The sequence below is a fragment of the Physeter macrocephalus genome, unplaced genomic scaffold (genome assembly GCF_002837175.3).
Source record: "Physeter macrocephalus isolate SW-GA unplaced genomic scaffold, ASM283717v5 random_323, whole genome shotgun sequence".
In the NCBI taxonomy this organism is placed as follows: domain Eukaryota; kingdom Metazoa; phylum Chordata; class Mammalia; order Artiodactyla; family Physeteridae; genus Physeter; species Physeter macrocephalus.
This window is the reverse complement of record NW_021145552.1, coordinates 1-24,868: the sequence shown is the minus strand read 5'-3', so window position 1 is coordinate 24,868 and position 24,868 is coordinate 1. Positions and strand designations below refer to the sequence as shown.

The window sequence follows — 24,868 nt, the reverse complement described above, 5'->3', positions numbered from 1 at the left end:
GGAGGCTTCCTGTCGTGCTGTGTGAAAATCCGAATGGTCAGGCCGATTGAGCACAGCATCAGGATGAGGCAGAGGCCCAGCAGCAGCCACTGTTTTTTGACAACTTGGTGGGGCTCCATGGCTATGCCTAGAAAGTAGGCTTTGGGTGGTGACTTGAGTGCACTGGTGTCCCGTGCACTGGTGTCCTGTGTACTGGTGTCCCGTGCACTGGTGTCTTGGGCCAGTGAGCTTTTTTCCAGGATGTACAGCCTGTAGGCCAGCAGCAGGACCACCGGTAACATGACAAAGCTCAGGGCCAGCAACACCCACTGCCTAGATTTGGCCTGGGCAGGGTCCAGCTCCAGACCCAGGAATGCCACCCTGTCTGTTTCTTTCTCTGTGGAAGACACAGGAATCTTGCCAAGCAGGCGGAACTGGGGAGGTACCTCACGGTGATCAGAGAGGATCTGACTGCCACAGGCCTTCTCCCTCAGCCTCTGGCACCCACCTTCCAAGCCAAAGCTGAGGGCCTTGCCTGGGAAGGAGGGTGAGAAAGAGGAGCAAAAGGAAGAGAAGGAAGGGATGGTACGGATAGGGCTGGATACCACATGGCGCCCAGCAGTGGCTCCGTGCAAGGGTCAGGAGGCAAGATGCCCACCCCGTGCTCAGAGGCCAGCCCGGCAGTCTAGCCGGAGAGTGGGCAAGGAAGCATCCGAGCGAGCTAGTGGCTGGGGCATGGGCTGTGGTCTTGGCCAAGGCTGCATCAGGTGCAGACAGGGCTCCACAACAGAAAGCCAGGTCATAGATGGGCTAGGGGTGAAGGCTGGGTTGGGGTAGGGGCTGGCCCAGGGCAGACTAGGGTAGGGCTTGGGGCTAGAACAGTGGTGGGATTAGGATCAGATTACCAAACCTTCAAAGGAACAGCTGAAGTCTGGCCAGCCCAGGATCTCCCCACGCTGCACATTCTCGGTGACCAGCTAGTTCAGCAGGGGTTTGATGTAGGTCATGAGGGCCTTTGTAGACACCTTGGTCTCCCCGGTTATCTTCTGCAGGACCTCTGGCCAGGGCTTGCTCGAGCCCAGCTTTAGGACATCCCTGGGAGAGTGGGTACAGCTGTGAGGCTGTGTGGGGGAATCAGATGATGCTGCTGGGACCCCTCAGTATGTCCAACCCCGCCTTTAGGGCTTTGATACCCAGACTCTTCCAACAGAGCTCAGCACAGTGGATAAAATCACAAGCTTTGAAATAACACCAACCTGTGTTTGAGTCCTCTGTGGCTCAGCTGTGGGACCTCGGGCAAGTACTTAACCTTTCTGAACTACAATTTCCATACCCATAAAATGGAGAAAATAACAGTACCTATCTCCTAGGGTTGTTGTGTTGGCCAAATAAACACAATTCTGGGAGCATACTAGGTAGGCAATAAATGTTTGCCTAATATTATTATTATTATTACTACTACTGTGATGATTATTGTTCTCCTGGACTCAAATAAGCCTAAAGTCAAGAGGGAAACCTCATGTTTCCCATGAGGTGCTCAGTGTTAGTAGAGAGAGGTCTCTCTTCAGTCCTTTCCGGTCTCACAGGGAGCATTTGGGATGATTAGAGAGATAATAAGCATGGGATGTGTCCTGTGCACTGCCTGCAGTGCTGCAGAAATGTCAGCTCTGTCTCAAGGCACACCCAGTGCTTGGTGGCAGGGGTTCTAGCCTTAGGCTCGGCCCGTGCACTCATGGTGGGGCTACAGAGTGTGCTGCAGCCAGGGCTCTGGGCTCCTCCACCCCAGGGCCACCCGCAGAGGCAGCAGGAGGCATATGTTCTTGCTTCTCAACCTGTTTCCCCTGATCCGACCAGAAGAGAGGTGGGGCTGAGAGGCCCAGAACTCAGAGCGTGGAATTTAGACTAACAGGACCCAGGTTCAGACCCAGCAGTGCTAGTTATGGGCCGCACAACCACAGACAATCAATTTATCCTCTCTTAGCCTCAGCTTCTTCATCAGTAAAACCGGGTTCCATTAATACTTGCATTTCACTGTGGTGAGGATTAAGTCACATAATGGCAGCTAAGAGGGCTTTGTTGCTTGCAAAGACTTATACACATCGCTTAATAAACAGCTGGGAAAGAATGAGGTGGGGAAACTAAAGGTCAGTGGATCCTTGGAAGAAACCACTGGGGGAAAATGTAGTTATGAGCCTGGACAAATGGAGGAGAAAAGTCATCAAGATAGAAAGAAAAAAACAAACAAAACTAACTTTAAGTTAGAGGATTTTTATCAGATGCCAGGTCCTGGGAAAAAGGAAGGACCTGGTGGGGGAAAAGTTTCAACCACTGAGAGTCTGCCTACTCAGAAATAGTCTTTCAGGCTGGGCGGGACAAGAGGTTTGATGTGGGCAGCACATGAGACTTGCAAGGGTGACAACTGGGCACTGCCTGGAGCCCTCAACTCCAACATGGCAGCAACGGGCCCCACGGACAGGGTCAGGTCCTCATGGCTGGTTGGGTGAGGCAGGGGACTTTGGGAATTTGGACCAAGTCCACTTTGACCTTCTCTTCCCAGCAGAACCAACCCAGAGGCTGTCCCACGGCAATCACATTTAGGAAGATGAGTCAAAAATAGCAAAATCAAGTTTTAAGCTGTGTTAGGCAAAAGAGCAGCCAAGAATCTTGCCCTTCCCCTTCTCCCCTGCAAGCATGTGCCTGCCCCCCACCCCCCAACAATATGCCTAGTGATGACCGGCAATGCTTCTACATGCTTGGTGTCAAGTCAGACCCTGGGAGCCTTGTGTGCCCTGTGTGGAGGGGGGGAGGGAAGTGATGAGAATGACTGAGCTCAAAAGTCCCAGCGATCAAGCGGGATGAAGGCTCAGAGTCAAAAGTGAGTTGATGTTGGGAATTCCCTGACGGTCCAATGGTTAAGACTCCAGGCTTCCACTGCAGGGGGTGCGGGTTCGATTCCTGGTCGGGGAACTAAGATCTCACATGCCACGCGGTGCGGCCAAAACAAGAAAACAAAACAAAACAAAAGTGAGTTGATGTATAGAAAATGGATGTCTGCTATATTTTGTACTCCTGCGTTGGGGGTCAGAGATCCCTCCTTGATCCCCTGGCATGACCTCCTCACTCTCTTTGCATGTTCACCAAAGCCCTTTCCTACTGCACCAGCTCCTTTCTTGGATTACAGTTATTGATTTATCCTGTGGCCCATTGCCCCCTGCTGGACGCAGGGCAGGCTGGTCGGCACGTGCACAAGTAAATGTTTGCTGAATGAATAAATGATAGGCAGCTAGAGACATGAATGCAGGGAGCAGAGAGGCCTCTTATGTTTCACACATTCAGAGAAGCTCAAACCTGGGCAGTCGACTAGAATAAACTGCTGTAGTATGAAAAGATGGAAAAGCAAATAGACTAGGCAGACAAGAAGGCATGCAAGGTGTAGCCCTCCTGCAAGCAAAGGCAGGGATCAGTCCTGCAACTCCATCTGGCCTTGTGGTTACTGATGAATGGCATGGTGGAATCACAAATGTGCTCATTAAATTTGCAAAGGATACTAAATTATTGTGGATAATTATTAGGATACTAAAAAGAGGCTTTGTTCATCCTCTGGGAAACCAGGAATAAAACTCAGCATGACCTTGACAGGTTAGCGTAATGGACATATTGAAATCGGTTGAAACTCAACGGGGAAAAGACCATGTCACTGGATGGGCTTCATGTCTCAGTGGTTGGAGCGCTGATCTTGGGACCAGCGGACTAGGCCAACTTCACCAGACCAGTATCGTTTGACTGATGGAAGCAACAGGGTGAAAGATATTGTGTTCTGGAGTCAGTTTGGGCCTCAGAGCATGACTCTGCCACTTCCTAGTTGAGCGACGTGCAATCACATTACCTCTCTTGGCTTTGGTTTCATCGTTTACGAAATGTGGATAATAATAGCCATTTTGCAAAGTTATGAGCTGCTAATGTGAAACACTGTAAGAGCGCTTGTTAGAGAGCCCAGCCTGTAGCAGTAAATGCTTCCCTCTCGCCCCACTCCAGGTTTGCTTCAGGACCACAGAAAGCAGTGCCACAGAGGCAGGGATGGAAAGGATGGGCTAGATACCAAGTGCAGGAGAAAAGACTGCGGGTAGGGGTCAAAGGAGACCACAGCTGATCAGAGTGTACCAAGAGGCGGGTGTGAAAGCCACCTAGATCGGCCTGGGAACTGGGTTCAGACACTTCCAAGAAAAGATGGAAAAAGCAGAGTGCACCTTATCAAATGCTGCTGAGACGCTAGGCAAGCGACTTGCCAGGAAAGAATAAGGGGATTCAGATGGAAGATGGAGGCAGAGGCAGGACTCCAACACTGGGTTCTGATCTGGGACAGTTTGGTTTATTGGCTATGTGAGTGAGGGACTGAGTGAGTGTGTGTGTGTGTGTGTGTGTGTGTGTGTGTGTGTGTGTGTGTGTGTGAGTGTGTGTGTGTGTGTGTGTGTGTGTGTGTTAGCAGGAGGGGCTAAACAGTCTCTCTGACCACAAGGGGCTACACAAGAGGAAATGAGCTTCAATTAACATAGGAGAGACTGCAGTGTGACAGAAGGAAGAACTTCCACTAGAACACAAGCTCTGCTCAGGGGGCCTAGGGTGGCCAGGTGAGAAGAGGGGCCCTGGGGCAGGCTTCCTGCAAGGTGGGGAAGGGGAGCCAAGGACAGGGGAGGGAGGAGGGCACTCACTCCAGGAGCTTCCCAGCTGGCTTGGAGTTATAGATGTCGCATCGGTGCAGGGTCCCCACGTGGCCTGAGGCCTTGCAGAGTGCTTCATGGACCTGGAACTGGAGCACGAAGCTGAGGAAGCACCTGGGGAGAGAAGGCGAGGCTGGCTAGGGAGGGGTGGCAGAGGTGGGCCTGGGTCAGCAGTCACAGTGGGGTAGGCTGGCCCTGGAACACTGCAAGGGCTCTCCTTCCTAGCCTTCTGAATCAAACCTATGCTGGCCTCCCTTTTTCCTTCTCTCCTCTCAGGGACATCAGACATGCTTTCCCATCAGCTCTCTGCCCTCCACACGGGAGCTGATGTAAAAGCCCAGTGGATTCAGGGCAGGGCCCTCAGAAGGTTGTGCCATCTGATGGGAGGAGGTGCAGGGGGACATTTGGATCTGGGGCCTTCCTGGAAATCCTCAGCCTGGGTCCTATGCCGACTCCCAACTCGAAGAGCTGGTTCTGCTGGCAGGGCCCAGACCTTTACCGAATGTAGGGCAAGCTGGCAGAGATGTGGAACTTGGCGCCCGGATCAAAGTCATCCTCTGTCCGAGGGACGGGGGGCACAGGCCCTGGTACTTCAACCTGGGGGCGGGGGTAAATTGGGGGCTTGATAGTGCCATCTGGCAGGGTTCCCAGAGCCTTTTCCTTTTGAAACATTTGCACAGCTATCAAAGCGACTTGGCGTGCAGAGGAAACTTAATGCATGTTTACTGATTAAATAAGAGTTGAAAACACATGTGATTGGTAATCAGAATCAAATAATAACAATAGTTAACACTGAGCACTTCCTCTCTGCAGGAACCGTGCCAAACTCTTCACACAGACGCACTCAACATTGTCCTGGTTCTGGGGGCACAGGAGGGAATGAGCTAGGCAAGGTCACTGCTTTCATCCTAATGACGGGGGACGGTTGTAGACCAACCAACAAGGTTGTTTCATCTGATAAAAAGTGCCAAGAGGATACCAGGGGATAAGAGGGGGTGGGATAAATTGGGAGATTGGGACTGACATATACACACTACTATATATAAAATAGATAACTTCTGAGAACCTGCTGTATAGCACAGGGAACTCTACTCAATACTCTGTAATGGCCTATATGGAAAGGAATCTTAAAAAAAAAAAAGAGTGGATATATGTATATGTATAACTGATTCACTTTGCTGTCCATCTGAAACTAACACAACATTTAAGTCAACTATACTCCAATAAAAATTAAAAAAAAAAAAAGAAGTGCCAAGAAGAAAACAGAGTAACATCCCTGTGGTACAGTACTACTACTATTCCCATTCTACAGATGAAGAAAACAGAGGCTTAGGGATCAGGGAATTGGTAGCAGGACACAGAACAGTCATGGGCAGACCCTAATAACTTTCATGTTCAGGTCTGGTTTTGCCCCTCTGAGCTGTGTGACTATGGGAAAGTTACTGATTGTCACTGATCCTTGTTGTAAAATGTTGTTTGTGAAATGGGGATAAAATGACCCATCTTTGGGATGAGACAAAGTCTATGAACAAGCTCATCGTTTCATTGTTGGCCCACTGGAGCCCTGAACCATCCTCTCAGGGAAGTTCCTCTCTCATTGACAGGGTTTTGTTCAAGGACCAGGGAGTTGCCGTCCCTCTCCCTCAACCCCAGGTTTCCATCACTCAGCTGGTGGTGGGCATGGCCGAGAGAGGAAGGAAAAGGTCCTGGGCAGGCACCTCAGATGGCTGGTGGGGGTGCCCTTGGAGGGGGCACAAAGTCAAGACTGCCAGTCCCTCCAGTGAGGCCTGGCCCTGTATTCAGGGTGGGAGTGTGAGGGTGAGAGCACGAAGGCAGGGGCACCCAGCTCTGCCATCCCTGGATGGCGGTGTGACCGCAGGGTGGTCACACGTTCTTCTTCTGTGAATGGCCAATGTAAGGGCCTGGTGCAGAGCCAGCAGGCCCATCAGGGTCGTCTGTAGCAAGCAGACCTGAGCTGGTCAGTCTGAGGCCGAGTGGCGATGGAGAAGCCATAGTCATGGGCAGTCATTATCCAAGCAAACAGCCAGGGGTCAGTGATGGGATGGACACAGGTGCCCCTCACTCAAGACCGATGCTGCCTGCCTGCTGGTGGCGCTCCTTCTGAAGCCAGCTCTGCCCGCAGACGGGTCTGGGGTGCTAAGTCAGAGCAGGTGTGTGTGTGTGTGTCCGGGTAGCAGGAAAGGGGGCACTGGGCCTGGCCCTGTCCCATGAGGACTCTTTCCACAGGAGGGAGAGATCTCAGCCCCCCAAACACCCCTTCTGCTGGTCCCACTGGTGGGCACAGAAAGGGAGCAGAGGAGCAGGAAGGCCTGCCCGGCAGGCAGTGTCCTGTTCTTGGAGGAGCCCAGGCGCAACGACTGCGAGCTTCCCGGCCTCCCAGGATCCCCAGAGAGGCTAAGGGGCCTGCTCAGCGCTGGTGCTGGACTCGACACGATCCCCCATAACTGCACACTCGGGCCCTACACACTTCAGCAGGAACGCTTTTGTCCGGTGACAACAGACAGCCAACGCCACCCCGGGGCTTCCCCACGGCCCCAGGTCAGCAGCATCTCACGCCCAGCTCTGCCCTCACGGGAGAGGCAGCAGCGCTCTTTGGTAGCAGGCGGTACCCTTGAGGCTGCCCTGAAAGCCCTGGGAAAGCCCACACCAGGGCTGGGCCTGGGCAGCGGGGCCCCGATCAGCGGTCCTCCCCACCTGAGGTTCCACCACTCCTGGCTGTACACGGCCTTCTCGATGGTGCCGTCAAAGACCTTCCAGCGAAACAGGTCCATCAGGTAGGCGAAGGGGAGGAAGGCGATCCTCTCCAGGGCAACGTTCATCAGGAAACTGACCTCCTCTTCTGGGGAAAGTGGGGCCGTTAGGAGGCTGCTCCCAGTTGCCCCTCCCCTCAGCTTTGCCTGGAGGCCCCGCTGCAGCCCCAGGCCCAGGCTGGCCTCCTGTGACCCCCCGGGGCCCCATCACCTTCGTCCTGGTGCTGGTGGCTGAGCAGGCCTCTGTTGAGCAGGTGCTTATGGGAGGAGGCCGAGAGGGTGATCACCGACCCCACGGCCTCTTCAAAGGCTGGGTTGGCGCCTGTGCGGAAGATCACAGAGAGGTTCTTGTACTGCAGGAAGTACTGGATACGGCCCATCTGGTGGAAGATGGAGAGCAGGTCTTCTGTGGTCACTTTGGTGCACTTCTTTATCCTAGGGTTAAAGGGCAGGGGTCAAGGAGCATGGGGATGCCCTGGGAGAAGGAGAGATTTCTCCATTCAGGCTCTGTTAAGGGACGGCGGTGGTCGAGCCAGAGACCAGCAGGGCCTTGTGCTGTTACTCCAGGCCTCACATCCCAGCAGCGGCCAAGCCCTTTGCTCTCACCCACCTGGCCCATGTGGCTGGCCCCCACCCCCACCCCCGCTGCCCTCCTGAGCCAGGCAGACAGGTGGAGAGCGGAAGGAGCAGAGACGGGGGGTGATGCTGGCCGCAGGCTGGGGAGTCCTTCCCATCCTAGAAGTCCCAGGCGGATGCGTGGCACTCCACCTCCCGCCCGTCCGTTGGCCTTTCCATCATGGAATTTTTCCAGAACTCAGGAGGGGTGGAAAGCAGCCCCAGGGAGGTGACGAATTTTTCAGCCTCTTGGAACATTTTCTCAGACTTCCACTGCTGTGAGGAAGAGGAAGTGCGCGGGGCCCCACTCAGGGCTGCGGAGTGGACGGGGGCAGACGGAGGCCGAGCGCTGACCTGGCCTCGCATGATCTTCGTGATGTCCTCGGGGGGCTTCTCCGGGAAGGGCAGGACCAGGTCTAAGATGTCGACCCGGGACTGAGCCCACATGTTGCCTGGAAGGGGAGGGGGAGGGCTAAGAGGAGGCAGGAGACCGGCTCTCCCCCGACTGAACGCCTGCTCGCCTGCCTGCTTGGAGGCCTACTCCGCCCGCCCTGCCTCTGCCGCCAGCTGGGGTCTTACCCAGAACGTGGGCAGGGATGGGTCCCCTCGGATCGATGAGCTCAGGCCCGTAGAAGCGATACAGGGCCCGGCACACATAGGCATGCAGGTTCAGGTAGAGCGGCTGCAGCTCCTGGAAGAGCTGCTCCAGGTCTTCTTCCAGTGTGTCGGACTCGTACATGGACCGCCATAAGGCCCCCATGTCTTTGTAACCTAGGAAAGGGGAGGGGGCTCAGAGGTGCTCACCACCCTTCAGCCTGACCTGGCTGGCAGGAGACCCAAGCACCTTCTAGGGAAGCCACTTGACCTCCTAGATCTTTGGGGGTCTTCGTCTGCCAAACAGGAAAAACACCTCCCAAGGCCACTGTCCGTATTGGATGAGATCAGGGTGGAAAGGCACTTAGCAAAGTACATACTGTGTGCTCCTCCCCTTGCCTGGTTGGATAGGACCTGGGTAAAGCCCTGTTCCTCTCTCACCCACCTCAAGCCCTACCCACCCAGTCCGCCTTCCTTCAGATCCTCCCAAGGACTTCAGGATGCTCTTTTCTTCTTGCTGCCTGGCTCGTTCCATCTTTCAGGCCTTGGATAAATGTCAGCGAGGCCTTCTCCGACCACCTAGCTGAAGCAGGGCTCCCCTATTCTCTCTCTGCAGCCCCTTCCTGCTCAGCATTCATCCCAGGTGGCAACAACTGGAAATGTGCGTCTGTCCCCCAGTGAACTGTAAGCCCTAGGAGGGTGGGCACCTTCTCTGTCTTTTCACCTGTGCATCCTCAGAACCTCCCCAGCACCAGCACACAGTAGGTGCCCAATCACCGTTTGTGGAACCACACAGTGAGTGAGCCACCTTGCCCTCCCCAGTGGCAGGGCTCAGGGTTCCCATCTCCAGGTCCTAACCACCACCCTTCCCCTCTGCAAACTCTGCTTCGCCCTTGCCAGCACTGCCCTGAGCCCCACGCAGTACCCGGTCTGCCCCCGGCTGGGCTGGCTGGCAGGTGCGGGGCGGGGGAGGGGGCCTCACCGTTGAGCTTCACAGCTGCACGTAGCACTCGAAGGTGCTGCGAAGCTGGTGACCCATAGCATCCCGCCAGCCCTGCCAGGCCCACAGCAGCTCCTTCTGGTCCCGGGAGGTGGCCGTGACTTCTTGGAGGTCTGTGCCCGGAAAAGGAGCCAAGGTGGGATCCCACTCTGGCGGGCGGCCTTCTGCCCTCACCTGCCCCAGGCACCCACTCTCCTCACCCCCGCCAACAAGGGCAGTTGGGGCCAGGAGGAGGGTGGGAGTCTGGAGGCTCCTGGAAGGGGCTGGTGCTGAGACTCTGGGGTTGGCAGGGGTGGCTCGGGTGCTCCCCAGGCTCCAGGGGCAGGCAGGGCCCCTCATTCAGGCACACTTGGGCCATGCTGTACATGGTCTCCATGTGGGCCACAATCTGGTTGTACTGGGGGGACGGGTGTCACCCAGGGCAGGCCGGTACCTGTGGGCCTACCCCCGGTGCTAGCCCCAACAGCCTGGAGAGGCAGGCCTGGCCAAGGCATCTTCCCACCAGTCTCTGCTTCCTTCCTCCTCCAGAGGAAGCTCTGGCCCTGCCTGCCAACCTCCCTCCTGCCCTTGGCGGCTCCCCGCCAGGAAGCCCACCCACCCTGAGCTGGGGATCATGTGCCTGGAGACCTGGGGGCTTGTCCTCACCTCCCGGAGCTCCTCCTTGGGCAGGGCCGCCCTGTCCAAGTTCCGCAGCTTACTCAGCATGCGCTTCACGGCTGGGTCCTGGAAGTTGGCGATCTTAAACAGGAGGGCCCACATGCCAAAGTACAGCGTGTGCTGGGACCTCTCCACGTCCTTGTCCAGCTGGAAGGAGGGTCACTGTGTTTGTCATGTGAGGTTGAGGGTCAGGGTCTCACAGCCCCCCAACCTCCTCCCAAAGCCCACTTTTTTTAAAAAAGATTTTTTTTGATGTGGACCATTTTTAAAGTCTTCATTGAATTTGTTACAATATTGCTCTGTTTTGGTTTTCTGGCCGCTAGGCATGTGGAATCATAGCTCCCCGACCAGGGATCGAACCCGCACCCCCTGCATTGGAAGGCGAGGTCCTAACCACTGGACTGCCAGGGAAGTCCCCCAAAGCCCACTTTAAGGGTTCGGAGTCATTGAAAATTTGCTAAGAGGGAGAAGGGAGGGAGCCTGGTCCTTAAAACCAAGCAGGTGATATCTACAACGGGAAAGAAGAGACTCTGACTTAGAGAACTTTTAGGGCTACCAAGAGGCCCGGAGCTTACAGTCTGTTTTGACATGTACTTTGGGGCTTCCCTTTTTCCTCTAGCTCTGGAAAGGGGGCAAAAAAGTGTGGTTTCCCCCCAATCCCCCACCGAGACCCCTGAGAAGAGCAAGGGGAGAAGGGGCTGGGGTGGAAGTGGTACCACACCATCTCCTCACGATTTTTCTTGGTGATGTTGGTGACATCGTTCCAGGTGGCCTCCATGAACTGGTTCCACACAATTTGGGCAGTATGCTCATAAAACTGCAGGAAGGCCTTTGCCACGGTCTCCTTGTAGAGCTTGTCTGCGGAGAAGGAGACGGGTATAATGCTGTCCTGGGAGGCATCTGCCCCTGCCTGGTGCCCTTGTCTGATCCCATGCTCCTTCATGTCCCAGCCCTACCTGAGTTCTGATCACCCTCGGTCCTGAGCCATGGAAAGAGCTGCCTATAACAGAAGAGCACAAGTAGGGAAGGTCCACGGCAAGTCCATCTTGTTCCCATGACCAGGAGAACAGCAGAGCTGGGTGAGGCTGTGGGCCAATCACGATCAAGCTCCATATTGTGACATCAGGGGCCAAAGGGTCAGCCATGGAACGTCAGAACTGGAAAGCCCCCACCCACCTTCTGGTCCAACTGTCCCCATTTTACAGGTGAGGAGACTGAGGTCCAGAATGGTCTAGCCATACGACCTGATTCACACAGCTAGTCAGAGGCAGAGTCAAGAGGAGAACCAGGGCTCTTGACTTCTACACCAGAGCTTGGCTCACTCTACTCGCTCACTTCTCCCTGGCATTGGAGCCACCCTTGGCCATGACCAGGGATTGATGCATCTCCTCCCTCCACAGGCTGGGATTACCTCTGAGCAGGTGGGTGGGAGGATGGATGGATGGAAGGAAATGACATCTCTGGGTCTCTGGACTCTGGAAGCACAGTTGTCTCTCCGTGTTCTTCTGACTTGACCTCCTATGTTCATATTTTTGGCCTTTTTCTCTCTTGTGGGATGTATGATCATCCCAGGGCTGTGCAGGACCCTTCCTCCTTTTCCCTGTTCTTACACCTGCTTCCCCAGGGAGAGCCCAATACTATGAGTTTGCTGTCAGGAAGAGGCACGGAAGGTAGAGGACCATCTACTATGATAAAAATAGTACTTTTTGGTTGTTGTTAACTATTGTCATCATGCTATACATTACATCCTCAGGACTTATCTTGTAACTAGAAGTTTACACTTTTTGACTGCCTTCACCCATTTCACCCACCCTCCCACCCTTGCCTCCGGCAATCACCAATCTATAAGTTCAGTTCAGTTTTGTTTTGTTTTGGGGTGTTTTTTGTTTTTGTGTTTTAGATTCCACATATAAGTGAGATCATACAGTATTTGTCTTTCTCTGTCTGACCTCTTTCACTTAGCATAATGCTCTGAAGTTCCATTCATGTTGTTGTAAACGGCAAGATTGCCTTCTTTTACATAGCTAAATAGTATTCCTGTGTGTGTGTGTATATGTGTGTGTATTACATTTTTAGTGTCCATCAATGGACACTCAGGTTTTTTCCGTATCTTGGCTATTGTAAATAATGCTGCATTGAACATGGGGGTACAGATGTCAAGATACTGGTTTCATTTCCTTTGGATACATACCCGAAGTGGAATTGCTGTATCATATGGTAATTGTTTTTAATTTTTTGAGGAACCTCCATACTGTTTTCCAAGTGGCTGCACCAATTTACATTCCCACCAACAGTGCACAAGGGTTCCTTTTTCTTCATATCCTTGCCCACACTTATTTCTTGTCTTTTTTATAATAGCCATTCTCAGAGGTGTGAGGTGATATCTCATGGTGGTTTTGATTTGCATTTTCATGATTAGTGATGTTGTGCACATTTTCATGTACTTTTGGCCATCCATATGTCTTCTTTCAAAAAAAAAGTCTATTCAGATCCTCGCCCACTTTTTAATCACATTGTTTTTGTTGTTGTTATTGAGCTGTATTAGTTCTTTATATATGTTGAATATTTAACCCCTTATCAGATATATGATTTGCAAATATTTTCTGCAAGTCTGGGGGTTGCCTTTTCATTTTGTTGATGGCTTCTTTTGCTGTGCATGAGCTTTTTAGTTTGATGTAGACCCACTTGTTGATTTCTGCTTTTGTTGCCTTTGCTTTTGGTGTCAAATCCAAAAAAATTCATTACCAAGACTGATATCTAGGAGCTTACCTCCTATATTTTCTTCTAGGAGTTTTATGGTTTTAGGCTTTACATTCAAGTCTTTAATCCATTTTGAGTTAATTTTTGTCTATGGTGTAAGATAGGGGTCCAGTTTCACTCTTTTGCATGTGGCTGTCCAGCTTTCCCAACACCATTTACTGAAGACACTATCCTTTCCCCATTGTATATTCTTAAGTTTTGTCATAAATATATTGACCATATATGAATGGGTTTATTTCTGGACTCTCTATTCTGTTCTATTGATCTATGTGTCTGTTTTTATGCCAATACCATAACGTTCTGATTACTATAGTTTGTAATAAAGTTTGAAATCTGGAAGTGTGATGCCTCCAGTTTTGTTCTTCTTTCTCAAGATTGCTTTGTCTATTTGGGGTCAAAACATAGTATTTTTAAAAATGCAAAATACAGAGCTGAGATGGAAAGCAAGAAAAGGGACTCTTCAGATGCCTGGGAGACAAGGAGGGCTCATGCAGCAGTAAGTGGGGGCCCATGTGGTAAATCAAAGTTCACCCATGCCCAAAGGGCTTCAGCATTGGTGCCTGCCTGGGGATAGCCAGTCGTAGTGGAAGTACTGCCTACATCAAGGGAGCCAGCAGACGGCTTCTTTTCTAAGGGAGCCCTGCAAGAAGCAACCATGAAACCGACCCTGAGGACATCTTCACAACGCGGTGTTGCATGGGAAGTGTCCCCCTGCAGAAGGCTTTCCTACTGAAGATGGCTCATAGGTCAAGATTTCCATATAAAAGAGGAAGTCCAATGCAGTCGGTGTTAATAATGATCGCCATCCCCCACGGAGCATTTTCCAGGGGGGAGGGACCCTTTGAGGGCTTTCAGGACATGAATCCTCACAACAAACCCATGAGTTAGGTACTGTGATCAACTCCCCCAGTTTACAGACAAGGAAAATGGGCACAAAGAGGTTGAGAAACTTGCTCCGAGTTACATAGCTAGCAAATAGTGCAGGTGGGACTCAAATCCACATAGTTTGACTCCAGAGTCTGTGCTAAACTACAGACACAGGCATGGATTAGACCACACCTGAGGAAGGGCAGGTGTTAGAGCAATCTGAAAGGGACTTGAAATCTGGGTTTTACACCATCTACAAAAATTAACTCAAAATGGATTACAGACCTAAACATAAGAACTAAGACTTATAAACCTCTTTGAAGAAATCACAGGGGAAAACTTCATGACATCGGATTTGGCAACGATTTCTTGGATATGATACCAAAAGCTCAGGCAACAAAAGATAAAAACAGACAAGTTGGACCTCATTAAAGTTAAGAGTTTTTGCACATCAAAGGACACTAACAACAGAGTAAAAAGGCAAGCTACAGAACTGGAGAAAATATTTGCGAATCATAGATCTGATAAGTGATTAATATCCAGAATATATGAAGAGCTCCCCAAACTCAGCAGTGAACAAACAACCAACCCAGTTCAAACATGGGCAAAGGACTTGAATGGACATCTCTCTAAAGATGATATATAAATGGATAATAAGCACTTGAAAAGATGCTCAATATCACTAATCATTAGGGAAATACAAATCAAAACCATGAGATACCACTAGGGTGGATATTACAAAGAAACAAACAAAAAACCCCAGAAAACATCAAGTGATGGTCAACACGTACAGAAATTGGAACCCTTGTGCACTGCTGGTGGGACTATAAAATGGCTCAGGCACTGTGGAAAACAGCGAAGAATTACCATTTGATCCACGAATTTCAATTCGGGGTATATACCCAAAAGAAGTCAAAGCAGAAACCTGAACAGATACGGTGATGGTTGCACAACAATTGAATAGACTCAATTCCATTTTTAACTGTACACTTAAATATGGTTAATGGGACTTCCCTGGTGGCGCAGTGGTTAAGAATCCGCTTGCCAATGCAGGCGACATGGGTTCGAGCCCTGGTCCAGGAAGATCCCACATGCCGCGGAGCAGCTAAGCCTGTGCGCCACAACTACTGAAGCCCGCGTGCCTAGAGCCCATGCTCCGCAACAAAGAGTAGCCCCCACTCGCCACAACTAGAGAAAGCCTGCGCAGCACAACAACGAAGACCCAGTGCAGCCAAAAATAAATTTTAAAAAAAAGGTTAACATGGTAAATGTTATGTATATGTTACAACAGTTTAAAAAAAGGTTTTTAAAGGATGAGAGAAGGAACAGGATCTGTGAAGCAAGGATAGACTTTTGTGGAAACACAGTAGGTTTGAAAGTAATAGAGATGCAAATATAAAAAATACAGTTATTGAATTGGAAAAACAGTAATCTCGATGCACAGGCTAAGACACAGCTGGGGAAAATCGCTTGGAGCACAGGACAGAAAGAGATGAGAAATACGAGCGGGAATGAGGAGACACAGAGGACAAAGGAGGAAGCTCCACACTGGGTCTGGCAGGAGTCCCGAAGAGGAGACTGAAAAGGACGAGGAGATGATGGCTGAGCATCTCTAGAACTGATGGAAGCCGAGTCCCTGAGGTGAAAAAGCTCACTGCACTCCCAGGGAGACAGCGTCCGACGGTGCACGGAGGAATCATGAGAAATGTCTATCCAGCTGGCAGTGAGCTGCTCTGGAAGACTTTCTCTGTCTCTCTAGTGAGGGGCTTGCCCTTCCAGCTCTCCAGTTTGCGACTCGAGGGGACGTTTGAAGTGGGAGGCAGATATGAAGCAATCTTTATCAGGAGATGACGCAGTCATTACAAAGAGAGGAAACTAGGCACAGGGAATTTGTATTATCTCATTCTCATTCGATCAACGGCAGCAATCGTGATCGTGAGGCAGCGTCATAAGAACCATTATCATTACAGGCATTACAATTATAAGCAGCATCCTAAGAACCATCTCACACGTGTGAAAATGGAGGCTCAGAAAATGGAAGTAAATCACTCGAGGTCACATAGGTGGTAAGTGCAGAGGTGGGATTTGAGCCACTGGACTCACTCATGAGAGCCAGAGTGAGCAGCCGGGGGCAGGGTGGGGAGCTCAGAGAAACACCATCACCCCTGGCCTGTGTGCGCCAGAGCTGTCACTGAGAAATGACTGCTTGATGGGCAGCACAGGGCAGGGCTCAGCCTTCAGGCCACTGGGAGAAAATGTTGGAACGGTCCCTCTCCCTGCTGTCACCACCTCCTCTTCCCTAGGCCGCCTCCCAGGTAGACGTGGCCCCTCCTCGCTCATCCGAGGAGGCAGAAACGGGAGTGTGAACGGTTTTAATATCTCAAAAGGCCTCGTGGATAAGGCTGTAGGTCTCCTTTGCACCTCAGACCTCTGGGTGTTGACTGCTGCTCTCACGCTGCCCGCAAGCTCTGAGAGACAGCAGGAACCTATGTCGTTCATAAAGATAGGAAAGGGGGTGATGTGGTGACAGTGACCTTCGTCTAGCAAACAGCTTTTGAAACGTCATGCTGGGGAGGGGGTAATTACAGAAGTCTTTGGTGGTAGAAGGCTTGGAACTATTTAGAGGCTATGTTTATAAATTCCATTGTTCTAAGTAATCATAAACTTCCACCCTCTTGCACATCCAAAATACCTCAACTCCACGTCCTGCCCCATGGAACAGGCCTGTACAATTAAGTCTATGAACAACAGACACACACAGACACACAATCACAGACACATACACATACACACACACAGACACAATGGCAGCTGGAGACTGGGGGGGTGGGCAAAAGCTGTGGACTAAAGGATGTTGGGGGACAGATACTAGGGGCTGGGCCAAGTCATCAGCAAAGCCGAGAAGAGGCTCAAGGCCGAGGGTCCTCACAGAGGCGGCCAGGCTTTGGCCAGTTTCTAGGTGTGGCATTTAAATATCTAAAAAGTTAGGTCTAGTCATGTTAACTGGAAAAAAGGTTACACAACTGCAAACACAGCGTGACCCCACTTAAAATATGTGCTGAGAAGAAAAGGCTGGAAAGATATACACCAAATGTCAACAGTGCTTATCTCTGTGTTGACATAAGGGGCTTTTATTTTCTTTATACTATTCTGTGTTTTCTAGATTTTCTACAATAAACATGTAGATAAGAGATTTTAAAATGTCTCTCAAAATGATACTCCCTCAAACCCATGGTGGCTTTCCAAGGAAGGCTCAGGGTGAGGGCATGTGCTGCGGGGACAGGCAGGGGTGTCCCCTAGCAGTCAGTCCCTGAGTGGGCACCAGCTACTGCCTAGCTGGGCTGAAGGGTCCTGACCCCAGGCCCTGTGGGCAATACTCTGGTGGCTCTGTCCACTCTTTCGAGTGGAAATGGAACTGGGGCAGGCAGGCGCCTGAGGTGACGCCGGGGCCAGTTCTACAGCCTCAGCATGCAAGGCGCCCTCCCCAGGGAACCAGAGGGCAGCCAGGAGCCTTCCATCTGGGGAACTTGGCCATTTATGGGAACAGCTGGGGCAGGGCTCCAGAAGCCCAGAATGTTTGCTGCCCAGAGCCCTCCTGGGTTGGTGTCCAGGCCTGGCAGGGGCTGCCTGCCATGGCAGGACAGGGGCCAGCTGCCCCGGCTGAAGGGGAGACTGGTATGGGCGCTGGGGGGTGCTGGGGCCAGAGCTCTGGTTGTTTTCCAGCCTCCTCTTGGAGGATGAAGAGCCCCGAGAAGTGACCCCTTGACTGTCAGGAGGCAAGAGGGCTTCCCCCGTCCCTGGCTTCCCTGTGAGGGAAATGGACACAGATGGGGAGAGCAGGACCTTTAATTGAGTTCAGAGAGAGACGGGGAGGGGATTCCATGTTAGGTGGCCTGGTCCCCAGGGGCCAGGGGGCAGGGGCCAAGGTGGTTCGTGGTCCAGAGGACTGGAAGCGGGGGAGGGGGGGCTGGAGGGGGAGGGGGAGGAGAGCTGGGGTGAGCCGTGAGAGCAGTGGCAGGTCCTCAGCCCACCCCCGGGCCCTTCCGGGTCCCTGGGTCTCCCAGTGGCGCATTCCCCGGCCGGCCTGCCCAGCCCTCATCTCAGGAGGGTCTGAGCTCCACCTCGGAGCCAAACTGGGGCCCGCCGTGGGGCTGGTGGAGGCTGTGGTGGCGGATGCTGAAGAGCCGCTGGGTGAGGCCCAGGGTGGCCAACAGCAGGGCGACGCCCAGGAAGAGCAGCACCCACTGGCCCACGCGGGCCTGCTGCTCCTCCAGGTTGAGGCCCAGGAAGTTGACACGGCGGGAGCCCGGGAAGGAGCCTTCCAAGCGAGCTGGGCAGGGAGGAAGGAGAGCGGGTGCTGGGCCGGTCCTGGGGCGAGGGCTGGCTTCCCACCCGCCCCCGCTCGGATGTCGGCCTCCCACCTGCCTGAACCTGTGGGGCCCTGGTCCTGAGCGAGCCCCGGGGCGGCCTGGGGCCGAGGGGGGTGGGTGGCGGTACCTGAGTTTGGCGTCCAGTTGTACTGAGGCCAGCCCAGCTTCTCTCCGTGCCGCCTGTTCTCGGTCACGAGCCAGTCCAGCAGCGGCCTGAAGTAGGTCATCATGGCAGCCGCCGACATGTTGGGCTGGCCCGTGATGAGCCGCATGGCTTCGGGCCACGGCCGACTGAAGCCCAGCTTCATGGCGTCCCTGGGGGAGCCCCGGGAAGGGGACCGAGTCAGAGGGACAGGCCGCCAGGCTCCCTGCCCGTCTGCCCCAGCCTCGTACCGGCTCTCTCTGTACCCCACCTCCCCGCGCCAGCTTCCCTTGGCCTGAGAGGCCCGCGCAGGGTAGGTCGGGGGCGGGCTGGGGGAGGGGCTCCTCAGGCCCAGGAAGTACGTCAGAGGGTGGACAGCAGGCAGGGGGAGGCCAGAGGAGACTCACGCCAGGCGCTTCCCGGCCTCCTGGGACTGGTAGATGTCGCACTCGTGCAGGGGGCCCTTGTGGCCCGCCGCCTGACACAGCGCCTCGTGGAACTGGAACTGGATGACGAAGCTGACGAAATACCTGCGGGAGGGCAGGCGAGGCCTGGGGCCGGGCTGGAGGGGCGGCGGCACCTCCCGCCCACGCCCACGCCCACGAGGCTGCCTGACGAAGCTGACGAAATACCTGCGGGAGGGCAGGCGAGGCCTGGGGCCGGGCCGGAGGGGCGGTGGCACCTCCCGCCCACGCCCACGCCCACGCCCACGCCCACGAGGCTGCCTGCACTTCTCAGGAGGGCCTGCTCTGAGCGGCTCTGGGCATCCCTCACGGGCGAGCAGGGGCAGAGCCCTTCACGGACCGACGTGGCAGGCTGCTCTGGACGCGGCGAGGTCTCCGTCCCTGGGCTACGTGCATGGAGAGGCCGGGTGTTGCCCAAGGGGTTGCATCTCTGACGAGGCAGGGACACCAGCCCGAATGACCTCCATTATCCCAAAGTTGGCAGCAGGAATTCCCTGCAGAAGTCTGCTGGTCAAGGTGGGGGTCGCCTCTCCGACCCTGGGGAGGTTGTGAATGTCCTGAACCAGCAGGGCAGGCCTCCCTCCCGCTTTGAATGCTGGGCACAAGCCGTGTGTCACTGACTTTCCTGGCATTTCCTAAAGTGCTTCGCCAAGGCTGCTGGTCAGAATTTGGAGTGCATCCCCTTTGCCCACCCCCGCCTAGAGAATTATCTGTGCTAAGCTCGGAAGCTAACCATCACGTGGGCCTGGCTTCTGTGTGAAAGTGAGTGCCAGCTTGGAAGCTCAGAAATCCTTCGGGAAGGCGGGCGGAGGCCCTCCCTGAGGGTCATCCTGGTGCACTGGCCGGGTCAGGCTTGCGCTGAGGTGCCCTTGAGTCTCCTTGGCTCCCTGCCCACCTGTGCTCTCTGGAGCATCTGAGCAGGCTTTCTCTTTCTTCCTGGACTCGGGGACAGAATTCGCCCACCCCATGCTTATGTATTAGGTCTTGACTATGTGCTGACGTTGTGCCAGGTGCTGGGGTGGGGGACTGGGCCCAGTGGGCATAAGCCCTCCCTCACTGCCTCCGGGGAGCACAGGAGGCAAAGGCTGGGGTGCCCTCTACGTCCTGCCTCACGGGTAGCCTGGGCTACTTGCAGCCCAGGGCCCCGCAGCCCTCTACCCTGAGGTGTCCCCAGATCCCTACTCCCTCCAGATCCTCTAACTACCCTTCCTAGTCCTCAGCAAGTGCTCCCCTGCAGCACATAGAGGGAAAGGGGCTGCACTGGGCACATTCACGCTATGGCTGCATGACTCACAACGCGGTTATGTTTCTGTATTCCATTTAAGACAGTGACTTAGGGACTTCCCTGGTGGTGCAGTCGTTAAGAATCCGCCTGCCAATGCAGGCGACACGGGTTTGAGCCCTGGTCTGGGATGATCCCACATGCCGTGGAGCAACTAAGCCCGTGCGCCACAACTACTGAGCCCGTGTGCCACAACCACTGAAGCCCGTGTGCCTAGAGGCCATGATCTGCAGCAAGAGAAGCCACCGCAATGAGAAGCCTGCGTACTGCAACTAGAGAAAGCCCGCGCACAGCAACAAAAACCCAACGTAACCAAAAATAAATAAATAAATTTTTTAAAAAAGAAAAGAAAAAAAAAAGACAGTAACTTAATAATGGTGGGTTATGGCCACCAGTTCCCAAACATGCTATGTATCAGACAGTGTGATAAGAAGTTAGCTCTTGAAATGATTCTGTGAAATAGGATTCCACAGCTGAGGAAACTGATGCTTACAGAGACTGAGGAATTTACTCAAGGAAACAGAGTTGTGGAGACGAGATTTGAACCCAGTTCTGTCTGGGCCCAAGCCTAAGACCCCATGCTCCTAATAATACAGACTCCCAATCTAGCTGGGTCTCTAATCCTAGTTCTAGTGGATAGAAGGTATTCCAGGTACAACTTAAGTTATATCAGAGGAAATATGTTCAATATATAGTAAAGGAATCACAATCTTGTAAAAATAAAAAAACAGCGCTCAGGTCACGATCCGGCTGTGGGTCATGGTTAATGTCAACTAACCAAAGGTCTTATGAGCATTAGCCAGTTATAGCGTAGTTTCTGTTTTCACCTGTCAGTAGGGTGCGGGCTCTCGTCACGTCTCAAGAGTGAAACAACGGTCAGCCTTGGTCACAGGCGAGTGGCCCAGACACAGTGGGCCATGCAGCCGGGTGCCCAGGTCGCCCTGACGGTAGCTGCCGGGGGGCAGCAAGGGCAGCCTGAACGCCGAGCGGAGGCGCTGCCCCTCGTGGCGCCCTCCTCCCTTTCCCGTTACCTGATATATGGCACGCTTGAAGGAATGTGGAACTTGGCCCCTGGGTCAAAGTCGCCTTGAGACCTGGCCACTGGGGGACAGAGGCCCTGGTACTTCAGCCTGTTGAGGAGGAAGACACGTTAGAGGCAGGGTTTGGGAAGAATCAAGCCGGGAGAGCTGGTGTTTTTGATTTGAAGTACGGCGCCTGCGCTGGGCTCTCCAGACGCCTGCGTGCTGTGCCTCTGCGCACCACGGCACTTACACACACACCCCCAGACGCCACAGACGCAGACACACCGTGTGCACACAGATGCAGGCGCGTACACCCCCCCGATGGAGGCCGCCCCCGCCCCCCCAGCCCACAGCAGCATTCTAGAACCTGAGGCTCCACCACTCCTGGTTGTAGTTCTCCTTGGTGATGCTTCCGTCAAATACCCTCCAGCGCCACTGGTCCACAAGATAGCTGAAGGGAACAAAGGCGACCTTGTCGAGCGCCATCTTCATCAGAAAGTTGATGTCCTCCTCTGCCAAGGGAAGGGGGCCCTGGCATCAGATCCAGGCCTGCCTCCTAGCAGTGGGGCCGTGATGGGCGCGCGATGGGGCGAGCGGGCGACCTGCCTCTTGGGATGGTACGGGTGTCATCCTCCCACTCTCCCCGCTGGTTGCCCCTCTTGTTCCCCACTGTTCTGTCCCAGCTCTGCCTGTGGGCCATGACGTCTCCTCTCTCCACCTCCCAGGCTTGCTGCCCCTCCTTGGCCCCTCTGCCCACTAGGATCTCCCCATTCCTCTCTCACCATAGCTGCCGTCCCCACTACTCAGCAGGTTGATCTTGTGCAGGTGCTTGGGGGTAGACACGGAGAGGGCCAGCACATCCCCAATGGCCTCGTGAAAACCAGGGTTGGCACCCTCCCGGAAGGTCACAGGCAAGTCCTTGTACTGCATGAAATACTGTATGTGGCCCATTTCGTGGTGGGCCACCACCAGGTCCTCCATGTTCACAGTGGTGCACTGCTTGATCCTGGGAACACGGGGGTGGGGAGAGGGTGTGGAAGGGGGCAGTGAGGATCCCTGGGGCAAAGGGACCTGCTGTCCTTACTGGATGCAGAGCAGACCCCCAGGACTGCTTTATGCAAGGAACACAGCATTATGGGAAGGAAAGCCAAAAGGGGAAATAGAGGGAATCTGGGGGTTAGAAGCCCCTAACGTCTGGTCCTCCAGGCCATTCCTCTGCCCCCAACTTCCCTGAACAACTAACTCCAGCCCACACTGCCGTGTGGCTTTCTAACTGTACCAAGTACGTGCTCTAGAGGCATGGGGACCCTCAGTCACGGTCAGTGTAGGGCTTGGGTCATGTGAGTCATCTGGTTCCTCATTACGTGTTTTGTCTCTCCCAAGACTTAGGCTTCCTGAAGGAAACAACAGTGTCTGAGCTCTTCTGCATCCCTTGTGCCCAATGCCAGCAAGCATATTCATCCCAGGATTTCTCAGGGCCAGGACTGAAGGGACATCTGCAGAGCAGTCCAAGCCAGAGGCTGCACCTCACTTTCCATCTTTTGTGAGCCAAAGAAATTCTCCCTTGGATCTAACCAGAGCTCTTCAGCTCAGTTGACCCCCTTTGTCTGTCATTCTAGGGGGAGGGGAAAGAGCTGCCCAGCATCCTGGTGACAGTGAGGTTGGGATCTGTCCACCTTCTGCTATGACTCCCCATACAGGGAAGATCCCCAAAGAGCCCTCACCCCCTTGATTCTGTCTGCGCCCAGCCCTACAGCTCTGGTCCTTGTGCCTTTGAAGGCAGGGCCCAAGGCCAGGTGAGCCAGTGAAACTGACTGCTTTGTTCCAGGATCTCTGTGCCCACTCTTCTCATAAGAGACACTTCATCAGCTGTGGCAGATCATCTCTGCCACTTCTCCCAAGAGGTGGAATCTTCTTTACCTTCTCTTGAAACTGGGTTGGCCTTGTGACTTGCTTTAGCCAATAAAGTGTGGTAGAAGTGACCTGTCCCAATTTTTGACTTAGTCTTTAAGAGATCTGGCTACTTCTACTTTTGCTCTGGGGATGCCAGCCTCCAGGTAAAAAAATCTGACCGCCTAAGGCTGCCATACTGTGAGGAAGTCCAAGCTTTAATGGAGAGAGATGTCCCACCAATCCTCGGCTGCTGCAGCCATGCCAGCCCAGGCACCAAGCACGTGAGTGAAGGAGCCAACGTGAACATTCCTGCCCCAGCACGTGCCACACAGAGAAAAACTGAGGAACCGAACAGACAGCCAGAAGCACAGCCCCAGATAGATGGCCCCACTGAGCCATGCCAGCCCTCTCTAGCCCTGCGGAGGTCTCCACCACTGCAGAGCAGGACAAGCCATTTCCACTGTGCCTGAATTCTTGGCCCATAAAATCATGAGCATATGCAAATGGTTGTTTTACACCACTAGGTTTTGGGCTGGTTTGTTATGCAGCAGTAGGTAACTGAAACACTGTCCTCCAATGAAGACAGCTTCTGAGCCCATCAGTGGTGAGAGTGGATCTGTGCAAAGCCCCCACGTCCCCATGTGCCTCCGTGTCAAGGCACAGGCACCCAGGGAGAGGGCCAGCTGTACACAGGGGCCGCCTGAGAGGGAGGAAAGGCTGGCAGCTCACATGGGGCTCACCCCCAGGACTGGGACCTTGAACGCTGGGCTGACAGAGCTGGTCAGCGCTCGAGGAGACCCTGCCACAAGCCAGTGGCCAAGCTGTGGCCAGGCCCAACTCTCTTAACCCTCCGCCCCATGTTCTGGCCGAGGAGACGGCCGCGGAGCCTCTACCTGACTCGTCTCCTTGTCCTCTGGGTTCAGGACCAGGTCCCCCTGTCCTGTAGCCTGGACATACCTGAAGTCCTTGCCGTTGAAGAAGTCCCAGGCGGAGGCGTGGCACACCACCTCCCGCCCGTCGGTCGGCTTCTCCAGCATAGACTTGTTCCAGAACTCGGGAGGCACGGGCAGCAGCCCCAGGGAGGTGAAGAAATTGTCTGCTTCCTTAAACATCCTTTGGGGTGTCCAGCCCTGCAAGCAGAGGGAGCTCTGCCGAAGCTGGGGACTATGGGGAAGCTGGGGACTGTGGGGAAGCTGGGGACTGTGGGGAAGCTGGGGATTGTGGGGAAGCTGGGGGCTGTGGGGACAGACTGCGTGCCGCAGCGGGAGGGCCCTGGGAGAGGGCCAAGCTGGAAGGGAGTCCTGAATCAGAGGGCCCTCTCCCACCTGGGCAGGGTCCCCCTCCCCTGTGCCCTGGAGGAGCAGGGGTGCAAGGAGGGGGCCAGTGCGGACCTGCTTTATCATGGCTTCTGTGGCATCCATCCTGGGGGCTGAAGGGAAGGGTACTGCCAAGTCATAGATGTTGGACCAGCTCTGTGCCCACATGTTCCCTGGAGGTGGGTAGAGGAAGAGATGGCGGAGAGAGGAGAGACAGGTGTTAGATCTTAGGCTCAGCACCAACACGCAGGGGGAGGGAACACTGATCATAATCTGACCAGCCACTGCTCTGTCCCTTCCATGTCGCCTGAGGTCAGTTTACGAGGTCAGCTGGCAAGAACCACCCTCCTTTTGGAGAGGTTGATGCCTCTGCATTTACCGCAAGACAAAAGTGGAGATGAGGAAGCTATTCAGAATG

At 53.9% G+C, this 24,868-nt stretch overlaps 1 protein-coding gene across 1 annotated transcript; it reads right to left on the bottom strand.

The window, feature by feature from the left end:
- Positions 1 to 469: 469 nt before the first annotated feature.
- Positions 470 to 24,628, bottom strand: LOC102985307 (uncharacterized). Its single transcript, XM_028484899.2, is given in 22 exon segments — positions 470 to 514; positions 885 to 1,074; positions 5,197 to 5,266; positions 5,269 to 5,294; positions 7,413 to 7,557; positions 7,680 to 7,907; positions 8,191 to 8,535; positions 8,663 to 8,854; positions 9,660 to 9,714; positions 9,717 to 9,793; positions 9,990 to 10,074; positions 10,323 to 10,481; positions 11,056 to 11,192; positions 11,746 to 11,971; positions 18,065 to 18,291; positions 18,459 to 18,646; positions 18,881 to 19,003; positions 21,251 to 21,349; positions 21,609 to 21,753; positions 22,024 to 22,247; positions 24,092 to 24,264; positions 24,526 to 24,628. Coding segments are annotated over 22 exon segments (3,252 nt in total). The 5' UTR covers positions 24,619 to 24,628.
- Between the last annotated feature and the right edge of the window lie 240 nt (positions 24,629 to 24,868).